This window comes from Centrocercus urophasianus, unplaced genomic scaffold (assembly GCF_019232065.1).
Source record: "Centrocercus urophasianus isolate 14NV4802_14NV808 unplaced genomic scaffold, USGS_Curo_1.0 seq_12, whole genome shotgun sequence".
Lineage (NCBI taxonomy): Eukaryota > Metazoa > Chordata > Aves > Galliformes > Phasianidae > Centrocercus > Centrocercus urophasianus.
Window position 1 is genome coordinate 1,689,917 of NW_024884364.1, and position 24,792 is coordinate 1,714,708.

The window sequence follows — 24,792 nt, forward strand, 5'->3', positions numbered from 1 at the left end:
TGAACTGAGTTGTCTGGAAGAAAAAAAAAAATGTAAGGCAGGAAAATGTGAATGAAAACTATTCTTTAATTAAAATAGGATTGTATGGCCAAAACCATCCCAATTCCACAAAGCTTTCAGGAAAAGCTTGTTCTGGGTTCAGTGAGAAAGTCTGTGAGCAAGAAAAAACAACTGAAACAAGGGGGAAAAAAAGACAAAAGGCCAAAATACAACACATGGAAAAGGGGAAGGCCAGACAAATGAGATAAAACAGATATTATTAGATAGAAAAAAAAAACCCTCAAAAACTAGTAAGGAAAAATTTGCGGCAAGCAAAACCACCGATAAAAGGAAAGGAATTTTGGAGCTTTCATTTGTTTTTGATGTGTTTTTGTTGGTTTTGGTTATTGTTGTTGTTTGGTTTTCTTTTTTTTAATAAAAAGCAGACAAATAAATACTGCTAATATCCATGCTAAGTAAAAATGATTAAACTGCTAGAGAATAAAGAAAATCAGTCAGCAAATACTTCTAATCCCATAGTCAGAAACAGAACGTGGCAGGAGTATGAAAATAGCAACTTCTCTTCAGTACCGTAGTATCAGAGCAAGAAATCAGACAACATCTATTGGGGACATATATTTTTAAGTCAGTAAAGAAACAGTCCTAGAAGAGTTGACTAACAAGCTCTCTAGCCCAGCAGTTCCAATTTTAATTAAATGTGGGATATTAGAGAAATACTGTAAGACATTCACAACAGTATTCCCAAAATGCAAATGAAAGGACTCAGCATCAAAATCAGTCTGAGGCAAAATAATGGAAAACCTGTTAAGATGAAGAATGAATGAATGAGTGAAGAATGAATCCTATAACCCAAAGATTTACGAAATACAGGTTTTGTAGAGGGGAAAAAAAAAAATGAAACCCTGGATTCATTCATTGATGACATCATTATACGTTTGGTTTAACAAAGGGGACTGCATAGGTGCAACATACTTAAATTTTCATAAGGCATTGACCTAGCACCATAAGTCAAAAAGATTTACTGTACATAATCACATACTAAGAGGATTAAGAAATGCCTTCTAGCCTGCAAGTCTCAAAAAGAAGCTAATAAAAAGTTGCACTGAATGATGCTTTTCAAGTTAGTGTAGGTCAGATGGATCTGAAAGTTAAAAAGTAACAACTGATACAGTTTGTGGGTGACAAAAACTGGCAAAAGTGGCTTGTGACCTGGACCACTATAAGCCAGGTCAAACAAAATGGACTTTGAGACCGTCTCACATTAAACAAGCAGGAAATAAGAACTCTGACTATCTCTATAGAAAGGGGAAAAGATTACCATAGGAAGCTGAGATTTCTGATGATTTAGGAATTGCACCAGATAAGCAGCTAACATGAGCTCCTGTATAATGCTGGAGAAAAGAGAAAATGCAATCCTCTGCAGACTTAAGGCAAAGGGAAGGGCAACCTTGTCCATGGCACCGGAGATTGAACACTTAATTCAGAAGTGAATGTTTTTACAGGATTCAGAAAAAATTGATGTGAAAATAAAAGAATAATTCACAGGCAGGAGGAAATCCTTTATAGTGGAAGACTGAAGGAGTTCCCTCTACTTAGCTTGTAAAAAGTAGATTTTGAGAGATGTTAGTGTTTTAAATACCAGGTCAGAGGAGGAAGCTCGAAGGTTCTCTAAATCAGTAGGATGGATCTGAACTGGAAGCCAAAGGCAACCAAATCCAAGAGAAACCAGACTTAGATATTTAGAGAGCAAGAACACAAAGCCCTTGCAGCGGGTTACCAATGGAAGGGATTTGCTATGTCCCTGTGCCTCAAAATCAAGCCAATACATTCTGTGAACATGCACTTAAAATACACCTTAGCTATCAAGGCTCAGTGCAGAATAGCTTGAAATGTCACCTGTAAAATGTAGGAGTCAGGTAGTCTCTTCTAGCCTCATCTGTGAACCTACAAAAAACTTCAGCCACTTGCAGTCAAGCCTGCTGACTAAACACAGAGAAGCAACTCTCTGCCACAGACTACCCAGGTGCAGAGCTCCAACTTTCACTACGCAAACCACAAGGCTGCCTGAAGACAGGGATGCATTACTCACGGTGCTCGGTGCTTGCAGCAGCAAGATGCTCGTGCTGCAATCTGGTGCGTGAGGAAGGAACACACGGCACAGGGGCAGGGTGCCTGCAGTAGCACCTCTGAGGAGCCTTTTACACCAGTTTATTTCTACACAAGGTGATAAAAAAAAAAAAAAAGCTCCTTTTGTTTGTTCGTACAGAAATCTGAAACTATAGGCTTTGAGTGGGTATTTTAAAATCCCAACACATGCTTTTTTCCCTTGCCTTTTCATTTGAGTCAGCCTCCACGATCCAAAGAAACTAAGAAGTGATACACAAGACCATAGTCATGTGGACCAAAAAAAAAAAAAAAAAAAAAAAATTAAAACAAACAAATAAACAAACCAAAAGGGAAGGAGAAGACAAAGAGAGAGGGAAAAACAAACGAAGATTGAAAATAAAAATTTGCCAGGATAATGCGTTTTATAAACACAGAGATAGAAACAGTTACAGCAAGGACAGAGCGGGCCAGGGGTGGGGAATAGATATTTATATATATATATATGTATATATATATAAATTCACGGGGCCTTCAGTTTATTCTCGTTGGCTCCCCGTTCTCTTTAGATTGGTCTCTCTGTGGGGATCTTCATCCCTTTCTCTCCACTGTCCACCTTTTGGGGATTCTCTCCCATGATCAGGGTCCAGAAGAGGCCACCACTGCCATGTGAGTCCAGCCCGTCTTGGCAAGAGGAGCCTGAGAGAGCACTCTGGTGGGAGCTGAGCAGAGAAGCTAGCCTTTCCCTATCACCCGCCGGCTCCTTGAAAGACTGGTCTACTCCTCCTCCTCCTTCCCTTTAGGAAACGGGGCAGGACAGGGGGGTGTGAGTCAGAACTGCTGTTGTTCCACCTTGCGAGAAAGGGAGTAGAGAGAAGGGCGATGATTATTTTGGCAGTCTCTCACCCTCCCCTCCATTGCTTTTTGGTTTGTTGTTGATGCCTGCAGGCTTTTCTGAGGAGGTGGGGGAAGCAGGAGGGAGAGAAGTACAAGCTGCTAGGACATCATCCACAACGGGCAGGAAGAGCAACGAGCAGGAACCCACATTCCTATGGGGCCTTGGCCATTACGCTGCTCAGATAGCTGGGAGAGGCAGCAGCCAGTTCCAACAGACTCCTCTCTATTGCTCTCCACTAGGGGAGAAGAAAGAGTGCAATACTCCATAGCCCCCAGGCAGTGCAGGCACCTGTCCAGCCCAGAGAACATGCCTCATCTCTCCCCCACACTGGTCTCACTTTCCACTGGGGAGGTTTCTCCCATCCAGTCCTGGGGGCAGAACAATCGACCCCTCCTCCCTTTCACAAGCAGGAGGAACAGGAATGGATATTTCCCTCTTAGACACTCAAGGAAATCCTCAAAAAAAAAAAAAAAATAAACCATCCAGTTGTGAACCCTGCCACATTCTTCTGTGGCCCACTGAAAGCATGTCCAAGCCCCTGTACATACTAGGACTCCATTCCATTCACCACGCATGTCTCAACACCTCCCCACCCCTTCATACGCATCCTACAGTGAGAGAAGGCAAAACAGAGGCCTTTCTTTGGGTTTTAAAGGAGGGGCTCTTGCATGAGGAAGTGATCCCAGCACAGGAAAGGAGCTCTTGCACAAGGAAGCATCCTCCTACCAGGCAGGTTGTTGCACAGAAGGAGCACCCCCTTGATAAAGGCTGTTATTCAAGGGGCTGCCATGAACAGGGTTACACGGCCAGAAGAGGCTGTTGCAGGAGGAGAGGCCGGAGACTGTTGCACGAGGAGGGCCACCACACGAGCGGTGCCCCTGGGCGCAGGCTATGCACAAGAGGCTTTCTGCTCCCTGGCTTGAGGTCTCTCTAGGAGCTGGAGAGGTGCTCCACTTGGATGGCGCTGGTGCTGACAGTGAGGCAGATGTCCTTATGATGCTCTGAAGTCTTGTAAGGAGTCAGGTCAAAGGAGCACTGAGGGGGAGGATTGGGTTGGTTAGTGTCTCCAGAAGGGCCCCCTGCTGCCCCACCTCCCTGTGGCTGGAAGTGCTGCTGCTGCTGAGAGGCCTGGGCTTGGGCCTGAACCACCTGCTGCTGTGGATCAGGGATGTTGTGTTTCCGCATGTGCTTCATCAGGTACGTCTCCTGCAATGGGAAGAACGGCATGACAGGTGGGGATGACTCAGAAGAAAAAAAAGGAACAGGGAGGGATACGACAACTCATGGTGCTGCTTCCACAGAACCTACTCTCTGGGGAAGTGTTCCCGCTTCTGATAGCTCTCAAGGAGCCAACACTCACCGAGGTGTAGGCCCGGCTGCAGATGGAGCAGGTATAGACCTTGGCATGTTTCACCGTGTGTGTAGCCAGGTGTACCTCCAGCGAGGCAGCATCTGTGTATGCACGGTGGCAGTTGTGGCACTTGAAAGGTTTGTCTTTGTTGTGCTGCCGTCTATGGGACTGGGGAATGGCAGCAGGGCAGAGGAAAGAGAAAGCAAGTGCAGAGAAAGAGGTGAATATTAATACGGGAGATTGCTTTACCTCTAACACTCCCTTCCAACCAGGCTCCAAGTCCCCCAGGACCCAGTATGCTGAGCTAGGTACACCCAGCTCCTAGCACAGAACGTGGTACTTTCCACTCCAGCCCACTGTGTCTTCCCCACAAATTCTTTATCAGCCCTTCTACACATTTGAAAGCAGTCTCCTAACTCTCCGCAGCATCCATCTTCTCAGTCTCAATGCAATTCTTTCAATCTTTTCCTGCCTTTCTTCTCTCCTGCCTCTCTTCACACTGACTCCCCATGTCTATCAACTGTCAAAGCAAGATCTTCCTTAACTGATCACTGACATTTTGCTATTTGGCATTTTTCACTCTTCCCTTCCTCCTCAGTACTGCAACAGGACATATTACTTTTGCTTCCCTAAATCTCTAGTCTTACACTAATTCCATTGTAAAACAAACAACAACAAAAATATCAGATAGTGAGATTTTATTCCACTCATAACATTTAGAAAATTTATTGCCCCAGCTATGTTAGAAAACTGCGGAACAGATGGGAAGAATGTTACTAAGGTCTCTCCACATTCTAGTCAAGCTCATAATTTTACAGGATGCAACTGTTTTTGGGACTTACTTGGGTCACTAGTGCCACAAAAGCCATGAATCTTTTCCCTACTCAGCACTTCAATAGTATTTCTGTACTCTTTCACTCTCCTCCCAGCTACCCCAATTTCTCCACCTCCTCCCGCTTGACAGCTGTATTTGCCACCCACACTATTGAGCAGGGCATGCCCAGCCTCTTACCTGCAGGTTGGAAAGCTGCGTGAAAGCCTTTTCACAACCAGGGTGAGCGCATTTGTAGGGTCGGTCCCCAGTGTGGATACTGTCAAGGAGGAAGAGCACAAATGGGAAGCAGTGAATAGACAGGCAAGGCGGACTGCCAGGGCCTGATGCTATGATCAAATCTCACAGCCACTCAGGAGAGCAAGGGTACAGATGATGCTGCCTCCAGCTGCTGTTCTATCTGGACAAAGAGAGCTCTGCCCAGCTCCTGTGTCCAGCTAGAAGTTAGAAAGTACATGCAGACAAGCAATGTTCAGAATGTCACTAGGACTGAGGAGTAAGACTTTATGAATGGGTGGCTGGCTTGGCACGTGGGCCACCTAAAAATTGGTGGTTAGGAGTCTGGGGGCCCAGGCTCCCTACCTCAAGCTCAGGAGAACCAAGAGGAATCCATTCTCCTGCTTCCACAGTATCAAGAAAGTAGCTCTGCTCCTTCTCAGGATACACACTCCAAAAGTTCTCCCCTTATGTTATCAGGGAAATGTGTTCATGCTCCTGTCCCCCTGCAATGCCAGGACAAGCTTCCACACACTCAGTCCAACCCCCGAAGAACCGGGCTGGGATCCCCTATGGCCAATGCCTCTCACTCTATTGCTCTCTCTCTGTACCCCCCGCGGTGCCAGACCAAGGATCCCCAGGGATAGCACATGCCCGCTTCTGCCCTGCCGTGGTCAGCATCTCCTGCGCAGTCTCCATTCCGTCCACTCTGCTGGGCCACCTCCTCCTGTGTGTGCAGCCGGTCGCGTCCCCCGCCCGCCCCCCGCATGCTTGGCGCGCGTGTGCTCCACAGGTGCATGCCGGCAGCGCGGGGGGGCCAGGGCCAGGCCCCCAGCCTCCTCTGGCCCTTACCGTGTGTGCTGCTGCAGGTGGGAGAGCTGGCGGAAGGCCTTCTGGCAGTAGCGGCAGGTGTAGGGCTTGGCCCCCGAGTGGATGCGGAGGTGCTGGGCCAGGTAGGATGTGTTGGCGAAGCTCTTGGAGCAGTGAGGACACTTGTGCGGCTTGACAATCGCCGTGTGGAGCTTGGAGTGGATCCTGCCGAAGAGGAGGAGGAGCAGCAGCAGTTGGACACGACCGCCATCTGGCTAGTGCTGACGGAATGAGGGCACAAAGGGGGTGGGACAGCACCACTATCTGCTACACAGAGGAACTCCAATATGGCATGAGCTCACTCAGCCTCAAACCGTGCTCCCCTTGGATTCAAGAGCCTGTGGTCTGTCCGCACCGGGGGAGGATCCAGAGAGAGAAACTATAGAGTTTGGACTGAGGGGCATTGGCAGAGCTGTGTGTGGAAAGCCTATGGCTGAAATAACAGGGGGCTGCAAGCGTGGACTGAGTTGTTTGGCAGAACTACACTGGGGTGACAGGGAACAGATCTTCTATGTGTCCTTTACTCTAGTGCTGGCAAAACCAGCCCTACCTTTTGTCAGATGACGCTGTTCCATTGCAGACACCCCTCAGAGTAGGTAACATTAACCTCTGCGCACACCCAGCCCCTCACAGCAAGCAACAGGTCTTAACGTGTCAGATACCACGACTGCTGGTTGGTTGTGTCTGAGACGTGACCAGCCCACAGAAATCAGCAAGGTCTCCCCGAGTAGTCACCCACGGAGGGTGCCCACTCACAGCATGCTGGGATGACAGCAACATGCAGTGCTGAAGGCCCCCAGCCTCCTCTGGCCCTTACCGTGTGTGCTGCTGCAGGTGGGAGAGCTGGCGGAAGGCCTTCTGGCAGTAGCTGCATGTGTAGGGCTTGGCCCCTGAGTGGATGCGAATGTGCTGGGCCAGGTAGGAGCTGTTGGCGAAGCTCTTGGAGCAGTGAGGACACTTGTGTGGCTTTGTCTCCGTATGGGACTTGGAGTGGATCTGCATCTCCGACTTGGAGTAGAAGGTCAGCGAACACATCCGGCACCTGGGACCGGGGTGAGGGGAAGAGACAGTGTCATATGGGGGCAAGCCCCAATATCTATCAACTCTAACTGGAAGGGCTCATCCACACTGAGTGAATATGGGATATTTTCTTACTATGAGGTTCTGGGGAGGTTTCACCTGGGACATTGTGCTCAGCTGCAAGTGCTCCAGTCCCAGAGGAACAATCTTAAGCTAGGAACTGGCAGAAGAGACCAAACTATACTTCGCAGCCATACAAGTGAAGGTCTTGGGAGAATCAAAGAGATTAATTTATTGTGCTTACAAGGAAGACAGGGCAGCACTTTGGAAATTTTTCTACAGCAATCTGAAGGGGACAGGAACAACAACTCCCAGACAAAAAACATTTTGTTCATCTATTATTTATTTCAGCCAAAAAAGTTGGAAAACCTGAAAATCCCAGGTTAACGTTCATCCTCATTATAAAAGTTAATTCCATGTACTGCAAAGTCTGCAAAAGCAGTTATGACAAAACCATTTAATTCTGCTCCCATTTTTGGAGAAGACATGTTTACGAAGACAATGCTGGAAGTAACAACAGTGCTGCCTTCCTAGTGAGTCTCAAAAGATGTTCTGCATATCAGATCAGATATTTCACTGGTCTAATTGGCTTTCACCGTTTCTATCTCAGTGATGTTTTGAAATGTTTTGTCTGGGAGTTTGGACCCATCTGTTCCCACAATGATCAGAAGCTTGTTTGATAACACAGACTCTTTGAACAGGAAGAAGCAGTGGGCAACTATCTCCAATGGATGCTGATGTTAAAAAACATTCCTCCACCATAATACCAGGTTAAGAGAAGATTGTACTTTTATAAAATTAAAGGTGGTAAAAGAGTTTGTGGTTAATAAAGTGACAGAGAGCTAGAGACTACATCCAAGTTACTGAAGGTTATCATCTTCCCACAGAAGTGCATGCCAACAAGTGGCAGACTTAAGGTTTCTCTGAACTAAAAGTTTTTCCACTTGCAGACTTCTCAATTAAACAAGACAAAATGGAACCTGCACTTGGAACTTCCAGGGTCACACCCAAGGGAAAAATTCCACCTACACGACCTCTGTTCAATCTGTTGTGCTGTGTTAATTATGTTTTGTGCCTGGGAATTTCCTTAAGTTTTACAAGCATTTAAGAAATTGCTCAGTGACAAAAGTCTCTGCAGTTATTACAAACAACAGAGAGCTTATCCTGCTCCTTCCTACATTCAAGTGTTTCTCCTCCTCCTAGGAGAATACTTCATTACATTTACTACAATGGCTATTTATTTTGGAGCCAGAAGCCTTTATGAAGCATGTGGTCTAATTAGCACACGTAATGTAGGCAATATTTATCCAGAACCTACCTTCACTTCCACAGGCCCTTCTAAGCCACAGCTTGATTTTGAGCCATTTAACTGGAAGCCATGCCTCCCCAGCGAGAACTCTACCACACATATGCCATTTTTCTTATATATCACCGTTCCTTTGAATTCCTTATCATCTCTAACAGTTGTTTCCACGTTTTCTGCCTTCATCTTTCTCTTACGTCCTTCTAACTGCACAACTGAAAACACCACATAAAAGAATGTGTTTAACCTATAATTCCTCCCTCACATACACACAACTATCCTTTCTAGCATCAACAAATAGAAGCAATCTGTTTATCCCTAGGTCTATTTGAGATGCAAGGAGCAAGAAAGAACATCAAGATCACCTTTTAGAAAAAGCAGGTTTTGGTTTACAAACCCTCTCTCTCTCTCTCTCTCTCTCTCTCTCTCTCTCTAAACACTTGTCCAGTTTGCTTTAGACTTTATGAAAAATTTAAAGCTACACTTGAAGACAGCATAGGCACTCCACAATTTTAGTCATATTTAGAGAATGAGAATTGTATTCCTGAAAGTAGCAATGCTAAAAGGAACTTTAAAGTGAACACTGAACTGAAAAGTATCTCCAAGTCCAGTGCCCTGCTAATGCAAGGAATTAAGCCATAACCCCCATAACAAGAAACAGGATCATTTCAACCATGAGAATAAAACATCTTTGGAACAACATTCAGAGGCTGTATTATGTTCTCAATCACTTGGCTCCTACAATGACTGGTTTTAGAATTCAGCTACCTGTCCAAGTGTACTACTTTTCTAGACATGTATCTCTAGTGTACATACAGTCCTGGGAACTGTTATCTTCTCTGCTGTATATGACCATTTATATTAAACATCCCATTCTTTTTTGAAAAAAAAAAACTAATGAACTTTACTATGTCTAAGCACTCCCACCCATTAAGTATCTAATGACAATAAAGCCATCTAGTTTATTGTCCAAAACATCCGCGCAGCAATTTCTTTACTTCTTTGCTTTGTCAGGTATCTGCCTTCAGGTCAGAAATTCCCTAGAATAAACTTTGATGCAGAGAAACAATGTTCTTCTCCATTCTGACAAAAATCTCCCTGAAACCTGCATAAGAATGGAAGATAAATCTCAATTCGAGGAAAAACAGCAAAACCAAGAGACCTCACACCCACATACAAAACAAACAAAAAACCCTCCAAACCTCAGAAGATAAAACAACAACAACAACCAACCTCACTTGTCTGCATTTAGCAGTTGCAGAGGTCTCCAAATTGTTTTTAAAACAATATGAAAATATATTTCATATATATGGACTCATTTTCCAATAATCCAACTAGCATCAGCTGAGAGAGGGCAAGAATGTTATGTAGCATTAACAAATTCATCAGCCTTACGAGTTGAAAAGGCCCTGGAATAGAGCAGACAGCTGCATTTTAGAGTTCTGCATTATGTGGTTGCAGGCATTTTCATGGGAACAAGCGATCTATTTAATTAACAGCTTTGCATTTTGCCTCAGACTACATCTAATATTAAAGGGGAGGATGCAGTCAGTCCTCTGGTGGGGAAATATGGATTCAAAAAAATGTTTAAATCCATACGGCTAATGAGGACATCGCACCTGACAGTTGCAGTGTTTCAGTATTCTATTTCATTGAAATTCTCCTTGCTGGGAAGAGGAGAAGTAGGGAGTGCTGTTTGCTAAGCACGGACACGGCGCTACGTGAAATAAGTCACCTTTTTTGTTAATATGCATCTTTAACCTTTTCTCCCCATTGTGCTTCTGAACTACTACTACTTCCACTGTATTCTGAAAGCAAGTAACAGAAATGAATGCAGTATTCCCATTGAGAGTGTAACAAAATACCCTATGACTGTTTGTCATGGCTCTGCAAATTTAGCCTCGGAGAATAAACTCTTAATAATGCAGAGGTGCATTTCTCCATATAAATAGTTTTATATTCATCAGTATACTAGGGAACAGAAGTAACACCTTACAATGTTTCTGATCTTTTCTTTTTATAGGGAATCTACAGAAATAAAGTGAGATAAAAAGAATACGTGCATGGTAAGACTAACACCCTCAAAAAAAATCATGAAATGCCAGTAAAAGTTGGATACATAATTCTAATTCTGCTCCCATATGAAAGTCATCATGATGAGTCACAAACAAAATTATGCTTATAGGAGCTAGACTACAACTCTGAGGCACACAGTGCCATGTTTTTGCTCCTTCTCATAGAATGTTTCGCCTCATTCATCAGATGCTGTTATGAGATAAAATACCATCTGAAATATCATCTCATAGTAAAATCTGCCTACCATGAATTAACAGCATTTTTCAATCAAGTGATTAATTAATTGGTATCACAGTTGTGAAAACTGTAAGCTTTTACATGACTTTCAGAATTCAATTTCCTATTGAGATTCATCTTCAAATTTAACTGAGCCCTTGCTCTTTCTGCTAGACTTCAAATACACCATCACAAGCTAAAAATAATAATAACTTAAAACAACAGATCAGAAAGGTCAGAAGTTAAACTAGTTAAGTTTAGGCTTCCTGAGTCAACAGATATTTAGTAAGGAAAGAAATTTACTGCCTTTGCAGTGCAGAGTTAATGAAGTAACTAACGCAATCATTGCATAATAATGGATGCACAGTGCATAAGAAATGCTGATTTAACCTTCAAATTATCCCATATTTTAAAGCAAATTAAACATTTCCTCACTAATATTTTGTAAGAGGCAAGGAGAAGGAGATAAAATATTTAAGATACAAGGCTAGAAAACTTGTATAAGACCTAAATAAAAGTATATGAATGCCAAATGCAAGCTTGCAAAATTGTACTCCTGCATCCATTTGCCAATTTACACTATTGACATGCATGCTATCAAGTCTGCTAATTACACAGAGATCTTCATAGACTTATTTCCACAGACCCTCCATTGCTTGGTATCATGGTAAGACTACAGAAAACAAACATGCACCATTGTCCTGGCAAAGCAGTGACTATTTTTAAATGCTCTCATCGTATAGCATTTCTCCAGTCCTCAGAGGTGATTCCTGCATTCTGTCAATATTTCCAAATGATCTTAGAAAAAAAAAAGTCAGACCCAGAATTTTGTAGCATTTCAGTGTGCTTCACAAATTGCCTGTCTTCCTTTAAATACCTTGTTATTTATTCTTTCAGCAACTGCATTTACCATCTTCTGTCAGAGCCTCACACTGGGAACTCACATGATGTCATTTAATTTCTAGAAGTCTTCTGCACTGCTTTCCAGGACACTGTTTCCCCATTACTTACATAACTTATTCTTTAGATTAAAGATGTTCAACTGCAGCCAATTGGACACTTCCTAGAATAACTTAATGTTCTGAGTTGGAATGGACCCACCAGAAGGATCTTCGAGTCCAGCTCCTGACTCCAATTCTATCCAGGCCTACATTATTCTTTTAAATAGTGCCTGAGCATCTAGGTCTCAATCCCTAACTCTGCTGGAGAAGCCAGGCTGTATTAACAAAGAAACTAAGCCTTACATTGGACTGTACTAAAACCACATTTTGCTTGAGCAGCTCAAGTTTACAAGCCACATAAAACTTAGCCTTTAAAACAACAACAACAACAACAACAAAACCCACAATTATCTACCAGCAATTGCTTCCATCTGTAAATTGTCAAAAGATTTTCTGTTGACCTCTGACACCACTGAATGACATCAGGCTTAAGACCTCTATCGATTTCTGAAATCAGTAACCATTAGAATAAACAACTAGCAAAGCAATAAAATATGATAAGGTATTTCCTACGAACATGATAATACCCAATGCTAAATTAAAAAAAAAACAAAAGCCCCATAAGAAACACTAATAAATTTGGAACCAGAAGTAAGGTCATCTGTGTCAACAAAATTTGGCTCTGCAGTGCAGCCACATATTCTGATACAGCTTTATCGACCGCTTCAACAGAACTGCATCCTTATTATGTTGCACAGATAGATACTTAACAAGCAAGTGGTCGGGATTCTTCATAACCACTGTGATGCATACAGCATCAGACTTGTCAAAGTGAGTGCAATTCCAATCACTCCTCTGTTTGAGCCACACAGAAGTATCAGCGTCCCACACTCATCTGTCCCCACAGCATCCATTCCTTTTTTCCAAACAGTAGGAAGTGACAAAAGACAGGAATGAAAAAAAACAACTAGTAAGATATACCCACTAACTCTGAGTGGCTAACCCAATATCTGCAAACGTTGATTTTCCTTTAAAGGAACTTGACAGTACATACATTTAAATCACAGCCCCTATAAGACTTCTGCACTGTAGCTGTAAGATACTACGCTTCTGCAAAGCTAAAAAGGATGCAACATGTAACAGAGGACTATTCAATGATACTTGGCAAGGGATTATGGTTTTGGGAACACCAGATGTGACCTAACTTGTGTTTGCACAGTGTGGCCTGAACCACGACTTAAGACACACTATTAAAACTGTACCAAACAGCCTACAGGTTCTTCACATTAGCAGTCAATTGCCTTCCCCAAATCATCCTTATCCTTCTCAACTCCACAACCCCATGCCATTTCAATTTTTATACTGGTCCTAAGTAAATTTTCTGGACTCTGACAGGCTATCAAGTACACTATAACTGTAAACACATAAACAAAGATGGTACAAAAGTGCATTGACTCAATGGGGTCAAATTAAGGTGTGACCACGCAGACAGATGTGTGACATAAGAGATTTGATGCTCTCTCTCTCCAGCTGAAACAGTTACTGACTCCCTCATTCCCTTGCACACACTGACAAGCAAGTAAAATGCACTAAAATTAAAACTCGTGACTTCCTGTTCTTTTTACTTTGCACTATGATGAACTACAATGAGAACACACGTGCACATGCAAACATGTAGTTAAAACACCATAATAGAAGGGAGATAACTTACCATAATCCAGGTTTTCTCCTTATTATATCCCGAGACACATGGTCAGTCTTAACTACCATTTCTAACCTTCTTACACGGTACTCATATACAAAGCAAAGCTTACAAACAGTGTGTATATAAAGAAGCACATGTGCACCTGTCCTCCTTAGAACTTTGAAAGTATAAGCCAATTTTAACCAAATCCGAAAAAGGGGTAAGAATTTTTAAATCACAACAAGCGTCACAAAAATATGCAGCTGGAAAAGATAAGAGACCCTCTTGGAGCCCCCTGCTGAGGGAAAGGCTAGTGAGCTCACCCTTGATTAGACATCAGAGAATCCACACAGGAGAGAGCCGCTGGAAACCAGGCTTCATTAGTTCCGCTGCTCACGGAACTACTTGTTAAAAAAAGCAAACAGAAATTCCAACATGTGGCATCACACTGACACCCACATTGGTCAACAGCAATCTTAAGAACCTCTGCACAGATTCTGCCACCACAGCTAGGACAATAAATCATATTAATAGCAGTTTGTTGTCTTTTTCTAGCATCGGAGGGGGGTGAGGCTCTTTGCCAGAGGAGGTTATATACTAACTAGTGCTGACAGCAGAAACGTGGCAAAATTTAGGAATGCTGGATTTAATATTTCTAGGCTTTGGAGGGAATGTGGTCAAACTTCCTGCCCCATACTTCAATCTCTATTTCTCCTTTGCCTGTAGCCTTCCATCCTGTTGCAATCCCGTCTCTCCTGTACCAAGACCCAGCCCCAGGCTCTTTTCCCATATGCCCCAGCCTCCTCATCCTCAGTTGCCAGTAACTCTCCCCTGTTCATTAACATTTATCTCCTCTCCCTCACACTTCTACTTGTCTGTCCACATCCCATGCTCTTTTCCCCATCTGTTCTGTTAATCTGAGGTACCTCCTTCATTTTCCAGCTCCTCGCAGATCTGCCTCTTTCTTCCTGTTTCAGTCTTGACCCTCCCTAGCTTTTCTATAACCTTGCAAATAGGCTCTCCATCACATCCTCTACTTTGTGAGGCTCTTTCCTCTCTCCTCCTTCCTTTCAGAGATTCCCATCTCTGCCTTATCAAGCTTCCAGACTTCAATCAGCTCCAAGCCCTAGCCCTATCTCACTCTCATCTCCACCGCGTTTGAATCAAGCACTGCCTTCTTTCACCTTGCCATTGCACCTGCAAGAGGGGAAGGCTCCTGCCAACACTGAGCACAAAGATTCCCTTCTGAAGCAGAATGAGGGCTGTGACTGAAGGAAAAGCAAGCTTGGCTCTTCAGCACTAATCTAGAAGACGCTTATCACGGTATAGAGAGCACACACATAGTACAGCCTCATATAAACACAGAGAGGTCAGAGCCTATTTAGTTCTTCTGTGGAGACAAACAGTCTGGTCAGGGCCTGGATTCATGCAAACCTCAAATACCAACAAAGATGATACAATAATCTTTGCGTATTTCAACTACTAAAGTATGCAGCATCTCAGAGCATGCTTAACCGATAATTTTCAAAATTTACAACTTGACCAAATTTTCAGGCAGACACGGCTTATGAAAGCCATTACCATCAGATTTCAAATCTATTGAAAAACAACAGCAAAATCATCACCACAGGGGAAGGTCAAACAGCAACACTAAATTCAGTGTAGGGCCAAAAAAAAAGGGGCTGAAAAAAAGGACATGCCCACCACCTGTTGTATTCAAGCCACTGGCTCCCCTTACTTCCATCATCCAGATTTTTCCCCTTTCACAGCTTGTCTCTGTTTCTTGCCAAGACTTCTAAGGCTTCTGCACATTTTTTCTCCCTAGACACACTTCAGAAGCTTATGTCTCTTAGCTGTTTATTGTCTCCCAAGCTAAAACTCCCTCCAGCCCAGAGAAAGTAAGGAAACTTACCAATGAAGGCAGGAAACAGAAAGCTCTATGACTACAGTGTAACAGCAAGGTTCTTCTCAAGCCTACAACTTTTCTACACGTACCCTTTGCTCAAAAGCAGAGTCTACAAAACCATCCCAGACAAAAACCTTAATATATTGTGTTAGTGCTGATAAAGAGGTTCCTTCCTCCAGTAAATGCAAGACCAAACTATTCAGAGAACTGTTTGACAGAGAAAACTGACGATCTGAACCAGAGAGACTGAACCATTTCAACCACCTTGTCTACACATCACACCAGAAGCTTTAAGAAGTGAACTTGAACACACACCAAAACAGTACTGAGAAATACCGCTGTCTCCAGAATCTATGCCCTTTCTTCCTCAGGACCTTTTAAAGTTCTGATTAGAAATCATGTGCTTCACACACTGACAGCATCTTAGTAGAAACACTCTTGATGCTGATCTCTTTTTCCGCAGGAGAAAAAAGTAAATTCTACCATGATGTCAGGAGATATTAACGAAGAACTGGCAATGAATCCAGACAAGTCTGAAATGACATTATTCATGATGGAAAATGCTTCACAGAACTGGTTTAGATGCTTGTCCCCTGCAGGTACAAGCCTCTTCTAATATCACAAAGCAGAACAAGGACTCTTGCCAGACTAATCCTTAGGGTAGACGTGCAAGATCTGCAAGCAACAGCATCATCAGTAAAAGCCTCACGCCTTTTCTTACCGAGAAAAACCTAGTCGTAAAAGATTGTTGCATCAATGCCACAGCAGTCTAACTCACTTCTAGAGACGGCAGCAAAACATCTGCTATTTGCTGGGGCAGGAATCGCTACATTCAATGGGCTGATCTGCAACACTTGTATCGTCTTTGTGCCTCAATCCCTTCAAGGCCTGCTTGCAGTACTGCTCATTCAAGGCCTCGATCCTTCTTCACAATATGCCAGGAGTCAAGAATTAGGGAAATTAGCCACCAGCTCAGACACCCATGACAAAAGAGCTCATGAAGATAAAAAAAAAAAAAACAAAAGTAGTCAGACTGATCAATATAGTACAGCTCCTTCCAGGCATCTGACTAGACTGTCCTTAGCGTATCAGGATGAGTCAATGAAATCACACAAATGCCTGCACGTACACCACCAGCAACTCCTTCAGCCCAGAAGGGATCACGTTCAGAAAAACCTCCCATGCAATCCTAAACTAGCTAGGATACGTCTGCGCACTACAGTAACGGCAGCTACCCAAATCATTATCACCTAGAACAGTGAAGGAACCCACGAGTTCTCAAGTTTTAACCTATGGATGTTATATACAAAGATCTTCCCACAGCTACAAGAGCACTCATTGTCCTTTATATTTAACAATTCTTTTTAGTTCCAGACTTGCACATGGAAGCATCAGACAAAGAAGAGACCCCTTGGTGGTCTTCAATAAATCTCAATTTGGCTATCTTGCACTTTAATACTGCTCAGAGGAAGTTTGTCTTCGAATGGGAACTGGAAGAAGAGACAGAGGCGGACGAAACGTGAAGACGTGAAATATTCCTGGTTACAAGTTTCCTACATATAAACCTATTTGTGTGGGTTTCTTTTTTTCTGCAAAGTCTTTTTCATGATCAGTTACAGAGACTATGGGCGTTCATAAAGTTTCTGCTGAGTCACTCCACATGGTCATTGGCATTTTTTTCCAAACTTCCATGTAAACAAGGAGCTATAATTAAAGCTTTGGTTCAGCTTTAATTCTAACGTTCACTGCCAATTGTGTCCCCTGTAAATACATATCTAACAACCTAATTAGCAACCCAGACTGTAAGCAGCTTGAGTAGTGTGGAATTGTGGCTAGGGCCCAAAATAAATGGTGGACTTAAAAATAGCAAGCTACCTAACACTCCCACCCCTCTTCACCATACGCTGATTGTATTTTCAAAGTGGAAAAACTGGGACACTGGGTAAGGGAATAAAAGGACTGTTCCAAGCTCTAGTTTTGCAGCTATTTGACTGTATCGATTTAAAAATGTAAACATTTTAAAAACGCTGTAGTTAAAAATGAAACAAGAGTCTGGGATGGATGCATAGATTCTGTGGAGGTGCCTTCATACTCATGACTTACTTCCAGAAACATAACTAAACTGGTGCAAGAAAGAAAAAAAAAAAAAAAAAAAAGAGGTAAAAGGGAAACTGAGAAGGATTCATGGACACATAGTAGGGAAGTGAGATGAGCTACGAATCATATATCTCTGCTTTGACTCACTGACCTTAACCAGCCCTCAGAACCTCAGAAACACACATCACTAAATACCCATACTGGCTCCTGCTTCCCAACCAACACTGACCATCACATCCCCACCCTAGCACTCATCTGCTCTGTCCAGCTGCCACGTTCTCAAAAATGTTGCGCTCCTTATTACTCTCTGCTTTAAGAACTTCCTTCTAGTTAACCTCTCTCTCCCTTTCCCAGCACTCACTTGTGCAAGCTCCTTAAGCCACATCCCTCCAAGCTCAGAAACCCAACCTCAAGGCTCAGAACGCTCTCCCCTCCTATCGAGTAACTTTTGGGCTCAGTAACACCCTTACATCTAATTCAGAAAAGAACTTTTTTTCCTGTTTTGTTGGGAATGCTGAAACAGTAAGACAGCACATGGGGCAATGCACACAGGAACAGATGCTATCACCACAATTCACTTCAGCTGTGTTCCTTCACTATGGAGAATTTATACTGGACAGATTGGAGTCCTCATTCAGGGGCATTCAGGTACACTAGGACTCTCAACCACACCAGAAGTGCTCCAGGTGCACCAGACAGTGCTGCACTCTGCAGTATGCCAGCCACAGCACCCAACTGCAGCATCAAGGATATGGCTCAGCCTCTGAAGGAGCTAATATTAACTAACCGAGCAATACTAACATTCATATGTTTAGAAAACTGAGGTTGTTCACTACAAAGAAGATGCTTAGTTTGGGGTCAATCTACCAGCTTGCAAACATTCCGAATTATCAAGAAAACTCAACCCTCTCTGCAGCTAAGAGTTTCTCTATTCAGGGACTCTACAAGGAAGAGGCAAAGATCTCTCCCACCCCCACGTAACCCTCCAAAGAGCTGAATATACCCCCAACCCCATGCAATGTAACAATCACGGTTTAAGCCTGCTCCCCACCTGTATGTCTTGCCATCCTTGTGCTGGTCCTCATCATCCTCGTTTGACAGCACAAAGGGGTCGCTCATCTCTGGCAGCCCCGATTCCTGCAATCGTTTCTTCTTCCGGCCCCGAGGCGGTTTGGGGGCAACTCCCCCCCCCCCCCCCCCCCCCCCCACCTTCGGAGAGGGTGGTTGTCCCCTTCTTGGTCAGATCAGGCACCACCTGGAGGGCTGCCTGGGAGCCAGGGGGTAGTGCAGAGACGATCATGGGAGCTGAGATGGGGAAGGTTTGTGCAGAGGAGGCTGTAGTCACCAGGGAGCCTGATGGAGAAGTTATCACGAGACCAGGACCTGAAAACAAAGATGCAGGTCAAGTATTACCCTTCTAATGATCTCCTCATCTCACAGAAGTAAGGTTTATACATCTACATTTAAAACAGAAGAGCAGCTTAACATCTCCAAAACATTCTCAGTCTTCACAGCTAGAAGTCAAACATCAGCACAGAGGCTAGACGAATAGACTTCCTAGAGATTCACAGTGAAACTACGCTTAGAGGCAAGGCAGTCTACACCATCAGAAATGCTTGGGATGATCTATAGTCCCAAGAGGATTTTCCAGAATCCTGCACTACACACATCCTGGCATCCTCCTGTAGCAGAGTTCCCTACCTGCTGTCATGAGCCCAGCAGACTGCACTGGCACCACGGTGATGTTCTGAGTCACAGGGGCTTGGCTGTGTGGTGTCAGCTGCTCCGGCTTGGTGTCAGAGTCCATTGCAATGCCAGTGGGAAGGGCCACTGAGGTGGGCACTGTCAGCAAGGCAGGGTAGTGGGGGGGAGCAAGGCTGCAGCCCTTCTCTGTGGGCAATAGCTGCTCCTTCATCTTGTTAATAAACATGGTGTTGTCAATCTAAACAGGTGGGAAGAACAGCTTTTAGAATATTGCAGTACAGCCTCTTCCAGCAGTTGGCTGAGCAAGAAAAGCAACAGAAACATGCATCATTCACAAACTTTTAACGTGAAGCAACATCAGCAAAATGGGTTGAAAGACAAAGATCTTACCTGTCCCGAAACCGTGGGCACTGCTGGCCAGAAGTACGGAGAGGAGTTGAAATGAGATTCTTCCATCCTAGCTGGGCACAGGGGGGAACAGGAAGGGGGAAGGGAAGAGGAATGGAGAAAAAGGAAGACAGAGACAGACGCACACACACACAGAAAAGGAATATTAAACCCAAAATGACTCCAACAGGGAACTGCCTCAGTCTAACGCTGTGACAGTTCCTTAATCTCCCCTTTCTCATTTAAGCAGTCACTCCCCACTTTTGAGCTATCTACCCAAATCCTGTTATTTTCAGGGAAAAAGTTATCTGCTATTCCCACAGACTTAGGCCCATACCTCTTGCCTAGTAGTCCTCCATGCAAAATAAAATTAACAATGATTACACCTGACCCAAAACACCTCTAATATTCCCCAACTACCATCCACCCAAGTACATGGCATAAAAGATCAAGTCTGTGCACGTGCAACCTGGCTGGCAAATACAGCTGAAAGCCATTTTTCACCGTCACAACCATCCTGACCCCAAAAGCAGTGAAAATTCTGGACCCTGCCTGTCCCTCCACCCCAGTTCACTAAGGATCCAGATGCAGCAAGGGCACATTAGCAGCATGTTGTACAGGAAGAAGGACAGGCAGAGAGAGGGAAACAGACTTGTCCAAGATAACAGACAGCCACAGAAGACCAAGCAGTAAAACTCAAGGCTCCTAACTTCCCGCAGCCCTCTGCTCTGACCACTCCAGCCCCACTCTTATAAGAAAACCAGAAATGTCACTCAATCCTGACAGACAAGATCCACCTCTTTCATCCAGCAAGACAACAGAGCAGGGAAACAACCTGGCTGCCCTGCTCTTGAGGTATTGAGGTATTCCCAAGAGGTACCACGTCAAGCTCTCTGTTGCCTGTTGCAGTCCTGTCTCCAGGACAAGAATCAGTAGCATTCTGCCCTCAGTCTAGTGCCCACTGCTCAATCTCAGCTCTCCATGGACAAGTCAGACACCAGAAGACAGTCCTCTGAGGACAGAGGCTTAATCTCTTTAGGATCACCTAGCTGAAAGAATCTATTTTACTGTTCTTTCTATTCTAATCCTGTCATTCCTCTGTGTAATATCATTATCAAGAGCAATTTGCAATGCTCTGTAGATGCTATTGAAAAACTAAGAGATCCACAAAACAGTATTTTCTGGAGTAGATGTACCTGTTTCTGAACAAATATGGCAAAATCGGCAGGCAAAATAAATGCAATAAAAACTGTGCTCAGTGAACATTACATCTGGCACAGCAAGCTGTTTAGATAAAGCAAACACTACAGGTTTGCAGCTATCTGCAAATCGTACCAGTCCTATTTCTGTTATGATGTGGCAGCAGACTAATTAACAAGTAAATATTGTTTCTGAAGGACCTATCTCAGTCATCAGATAAGCTAAGGAACATGCCCCAAGAAGCATGAAACATTTTCCAGAAGTACATTAGGACAGAATAAATACATGTGGAATTACTGTGTATGAGCCAAAACGCAGAGATAATTTTCCTCTACGTAGAGAAGCAGTATTTAAATGAACCAAATTACCTGTTAATTTTGTTTTTATGAATTGCTCACGCAACAGCAAAGCCAAGTATTCCTGCCTCACTCACTCACTACAAATCAACCAATAAACACACTTAGGAATGATTTATTTACCTTGCATCAGTGGCATGCAGACACACTGCTAGCTGCCTGACTGAATTACTCTGGATTTACATTGCAGCAATTCAATCAGAATCCAATGGGGCACATACCTTTCCTTTGCTTCTTTTACTGAAATTAATTACGTATTCTGTCAACAACAAGGCTCTATGTACATAACACCCAACTACATGACTGTTTGCTTCCACAGAAAGAAAAAATACATGTAGAGGATAAGGCCTTCCTTGGCAACTGAGCGCCACCTGAATCAAGAAGTTTTTTTTTTGGCTGGAATGTAAAGGAGCTTCGTTGTTGTTGTTTTAAATCAGTAAGCTCCTATTTGCTCAGCTAAAGAAAAAAAAAAAGCCAACCCTAAGCAAACCTGATTACGTAAAAATGAAGTCTCATATAGTAATCACATACATTTTTTTAAAATAAACTTGGTAATTGTCAAGTCTTGAATCCCTCAGACTCAACTGTAAACTTCAGCAGTGAAATGCAGGGACATCAATTTCAAGAAAAACCTCACAACAACTTTCTTACTTAAGGAGCATAAAGCACGAAAGGCACCTCCATCTTCAGACTGTAAAATCCAAATGAGCACAGACGGGTGGCACGCAGTGGCCTCCTGTTTCTATCTAGTTCCTGCCAGACCTTCATAAAGCACCCATTTTTTGTTTGCTTATTTACAAAATGTTTCAGTTTAAAACCAAAACAAACAAAAAAGCCCACACACCAAGAAAAAAAAAAAGCAACAAAACAACACAAAAACGAACCAAAGAACCAAAGAAGTTCTCAATGATTCTTGAAAGGTGACTATGCTGTTTTCACTAAACTCTCTAACAATCCTTCTTCCCATCCAGCAGTGTTTATGCTTGAGCAGCTATTGGACTCAAAAGACTTGGCTTGAAAGACTGAGATGTAAAGAAGTTACAAGAATGTGAAGAAAAAGGAGAAACAGTGTAAGAGTCAAAGCTGTCATGCAGTCTCACTAGCAAGCCAATCTTCCAAAGAGAGAAAACAAAGATAAGATTCCTCTACCAAACTACCATTCTAATACCCACAGATGTCCCTCCCCTATCCCACTTTTAAGCTAAAGGACATTTTGAAAACATGCACCCCTATTCATAGCCCCCACTTTAACACCACTCACACTTACTTTACCAGAACTCTGCACGCAACCCTTCCAATTGCTCTATAACTATCCCACATGGGCTGGAGCTTCAACCCTGTACCACAGCACGTTCCCACTGCAGTGCCTTCATCATCCCAGCTTCCACAAACGGGCCAGAGATGGGACCTTCTTCCTATTCACCAGTCTAGTATCAGACAGATGTCAATGTACCCTCCTGATATAAACCAAAAACACCTTCTGTGTACAAGCCACAAATGTACATGCACCAAATAAACAACTGAGTGAACCAGAGAACTCACAAGGGACAAGGAAACTGAAGTTTATATCTCAGAGAACTTCACAAAGTCACATACTTAATGGGCTGGGCTTATACTTCTTTGCAGGTCATCACTTTTAATCACAAACACACAGATAAAAAGCACGTGCAAGTAAACGGTGAGGCAGAGGCTGTGTTTCTGGAAGGTATAATCAAGGTTGGATATGCAGATATTTACAGATTGACTTTAATGTAGTTTCCTCTATTCTCCAGATACTCAGCATTTATTTATATGTAGCGTAGAGCTTTCATCTGACAAAACAATTATTGAAATTGTCATTCTGTGTCTGCCCAATACCTTTGGCCAGTAAGAGTGAGCTTTTGGGCTCAACTACTGCAAAATGCTATAGATGCTGAAGGCCACACAGGATATGGGACCAAATGCCAAAGTGCCTCCCCTAAGCTCCTCAGTACTAACAAGTTCAAGCACTGCTATGCACAACAAGCACATGCAGATGTACATCAAGAACACCCCAAAGAGAACGGGCAAACCCTGAGTCCCAGGCCCCCAGCCCACACACCACAGCTACAGCAACATTGGTGCTGTACCAGACATAGGGGCAGCCATCACTCCGGCCGACCAGACCCGGGCAAAAGCCTCTGCCTGGCGAGGAAGCGCCCGGCACCCCACCGGCCCCATCCCCTCTCCCACCCCTGGCCCTGAGGTCCCGTCCCGAGGTCCTCCCTCCTCCCTCCGGCTCTGCGCGCCCTCAAGCCCCGGGCGCTCTGCGGGCGCTGCTTACCCCTCTCACTCTCCCTCCTCTTGCATCGCTCCTCCTTCCAGGGCCGTCTCTGCAAACAAACCGCCAGGGTTACGGGGCTGCTCGGAGGCCCCCATGACGCGGGCCGCCCCTCGCTTGCAGCCCCCCGGGGACGGGCCATGGGAGGCGCGGGGCTCCCCGCGGGCACCGGCCGGGATCGGAGAGGCCCGCACCCACCTCCCCCCGCAGGGCCCCGCCACCGGGACGGACGGGCGAGCGAACAGACAGGCGGCCCGCTACCGTTTCCGCTTCCGGAGCGCCTCGAAGCCGGAAGTGCCGCTTCCCCGGGCCCCCCCGGCCCCGCACCCGCCGCATTACCGAGCACCACCCCCCAGCGGCGACCCCAACCCCGACTCCGGCGGCGGCCTCCTCACCGGAAAGAGGAGCGGCGAGGCGCTTCCGGATCAAGAGGAGGAGCGCGACTCAGCTCTTCCGGGGCGCCGAGCGGAGCGGAACGGCGTCATCGACGGCTTCTCTTGAAAAAGAGGAGGAGCGGCGGCAGCCGCCGGCCTGGGTCGGCTTCCCGGCGGCGGGAGCGTGGTGGGCGGGCGGCTGGGCCGGAAGCGGGGGGCAGAGGTGGGCGCGCGCCTACCGGAAGCGCGGGTGCTGGCGAGCGGAGAGCCCGGGTTGCGGGGAGGGCGGAAGTAGCTGTGGCGGCGCGCGGCGCTTCCCAGCCCGGCGTTGAGACGGCTTCCGGCCCAGGAGGCCTCCCCGACGTGACGTGCGCCGTGCGGGTGCGCGGCCCTCGTGAATATTCATAAGAAATATGAATATTCATGAACGGTACCGCCCCTCCGCCGGGCTCCCGTCCACGCGCCCTCACCTACCTTCGTCCGGGCCAGCCGTCGGAGGCCGGCGCCGGGCGTCTCTTCTGCGCGGCTCGGGGCAACCCACCGCCTCCTGCCCTGCCCCGCGCCGTGTCGGCCGACCTGTCGCCCTGGGCCGGACGCCAGAGCCCTGCGCTTCTCCGGTGGCCGGGTCAGATGGCCTCCTGTCGCCGTGTGGGCCGTGCCCCGCAGTTGCGCCGGCTCTGGCACGGCCCCGGGCTCGTGGCGCTGACACGCTGGCACGCAGCCCGCCTTGCAGCAAGGCTGTTTTCTGCCAGCTTTGCGAGTCGGAGCGCCTCAGCCACATCAGTGCTGTAGCAGACATAAGGGAGAGGCCAGGCTTAAAGGAGGCAGGGTAACCCCCTTTCTGCAGTTGCACACAGCATAAGCGCACCTATACGCTTTTTTTTTCATTATTATTCACA

At 45.1% G+C, this 24,792-nt stretch overlaps 1 protein-coding gene across 1 annotated transcript; it reads right to left on the minus strand.

The window, feature by feature from the left end:
* Positions 1 to 48: 48 nt before the first annotated feature.
* ZNF384 (zinc finger protein 384) lies at positions 49 to 23,736 on the minus strand. The gene is given in 12 exon segments (XM_042810439.1): positions 49 to 4,207; positions 4,362 to 4,520; positions 5,365 to 5,443; positions 6,253 to 6,435; positions 7,088 to 7,312; positions 13,894 to 13,974; positions 18,625 to 18,756; positions 18,758 to 18,956; positions 19,275 to 19,515; positions 19,668 to 19,738; positions 23,523 to 23,571; positions 23,718 to 23,736. Coding segments are annotated over 10 exon segments (1,641 nt in total). The 5' UTR covers positions 19,734 to 19,738; positions 23,523 to 23,571; positions 23,718 to 23,736; the 3' UTR covers positions 49 to 3,931.
* Between the last annotated feature and the right edge of the window lie 1,056 nt (positions 23,737 to 24,792).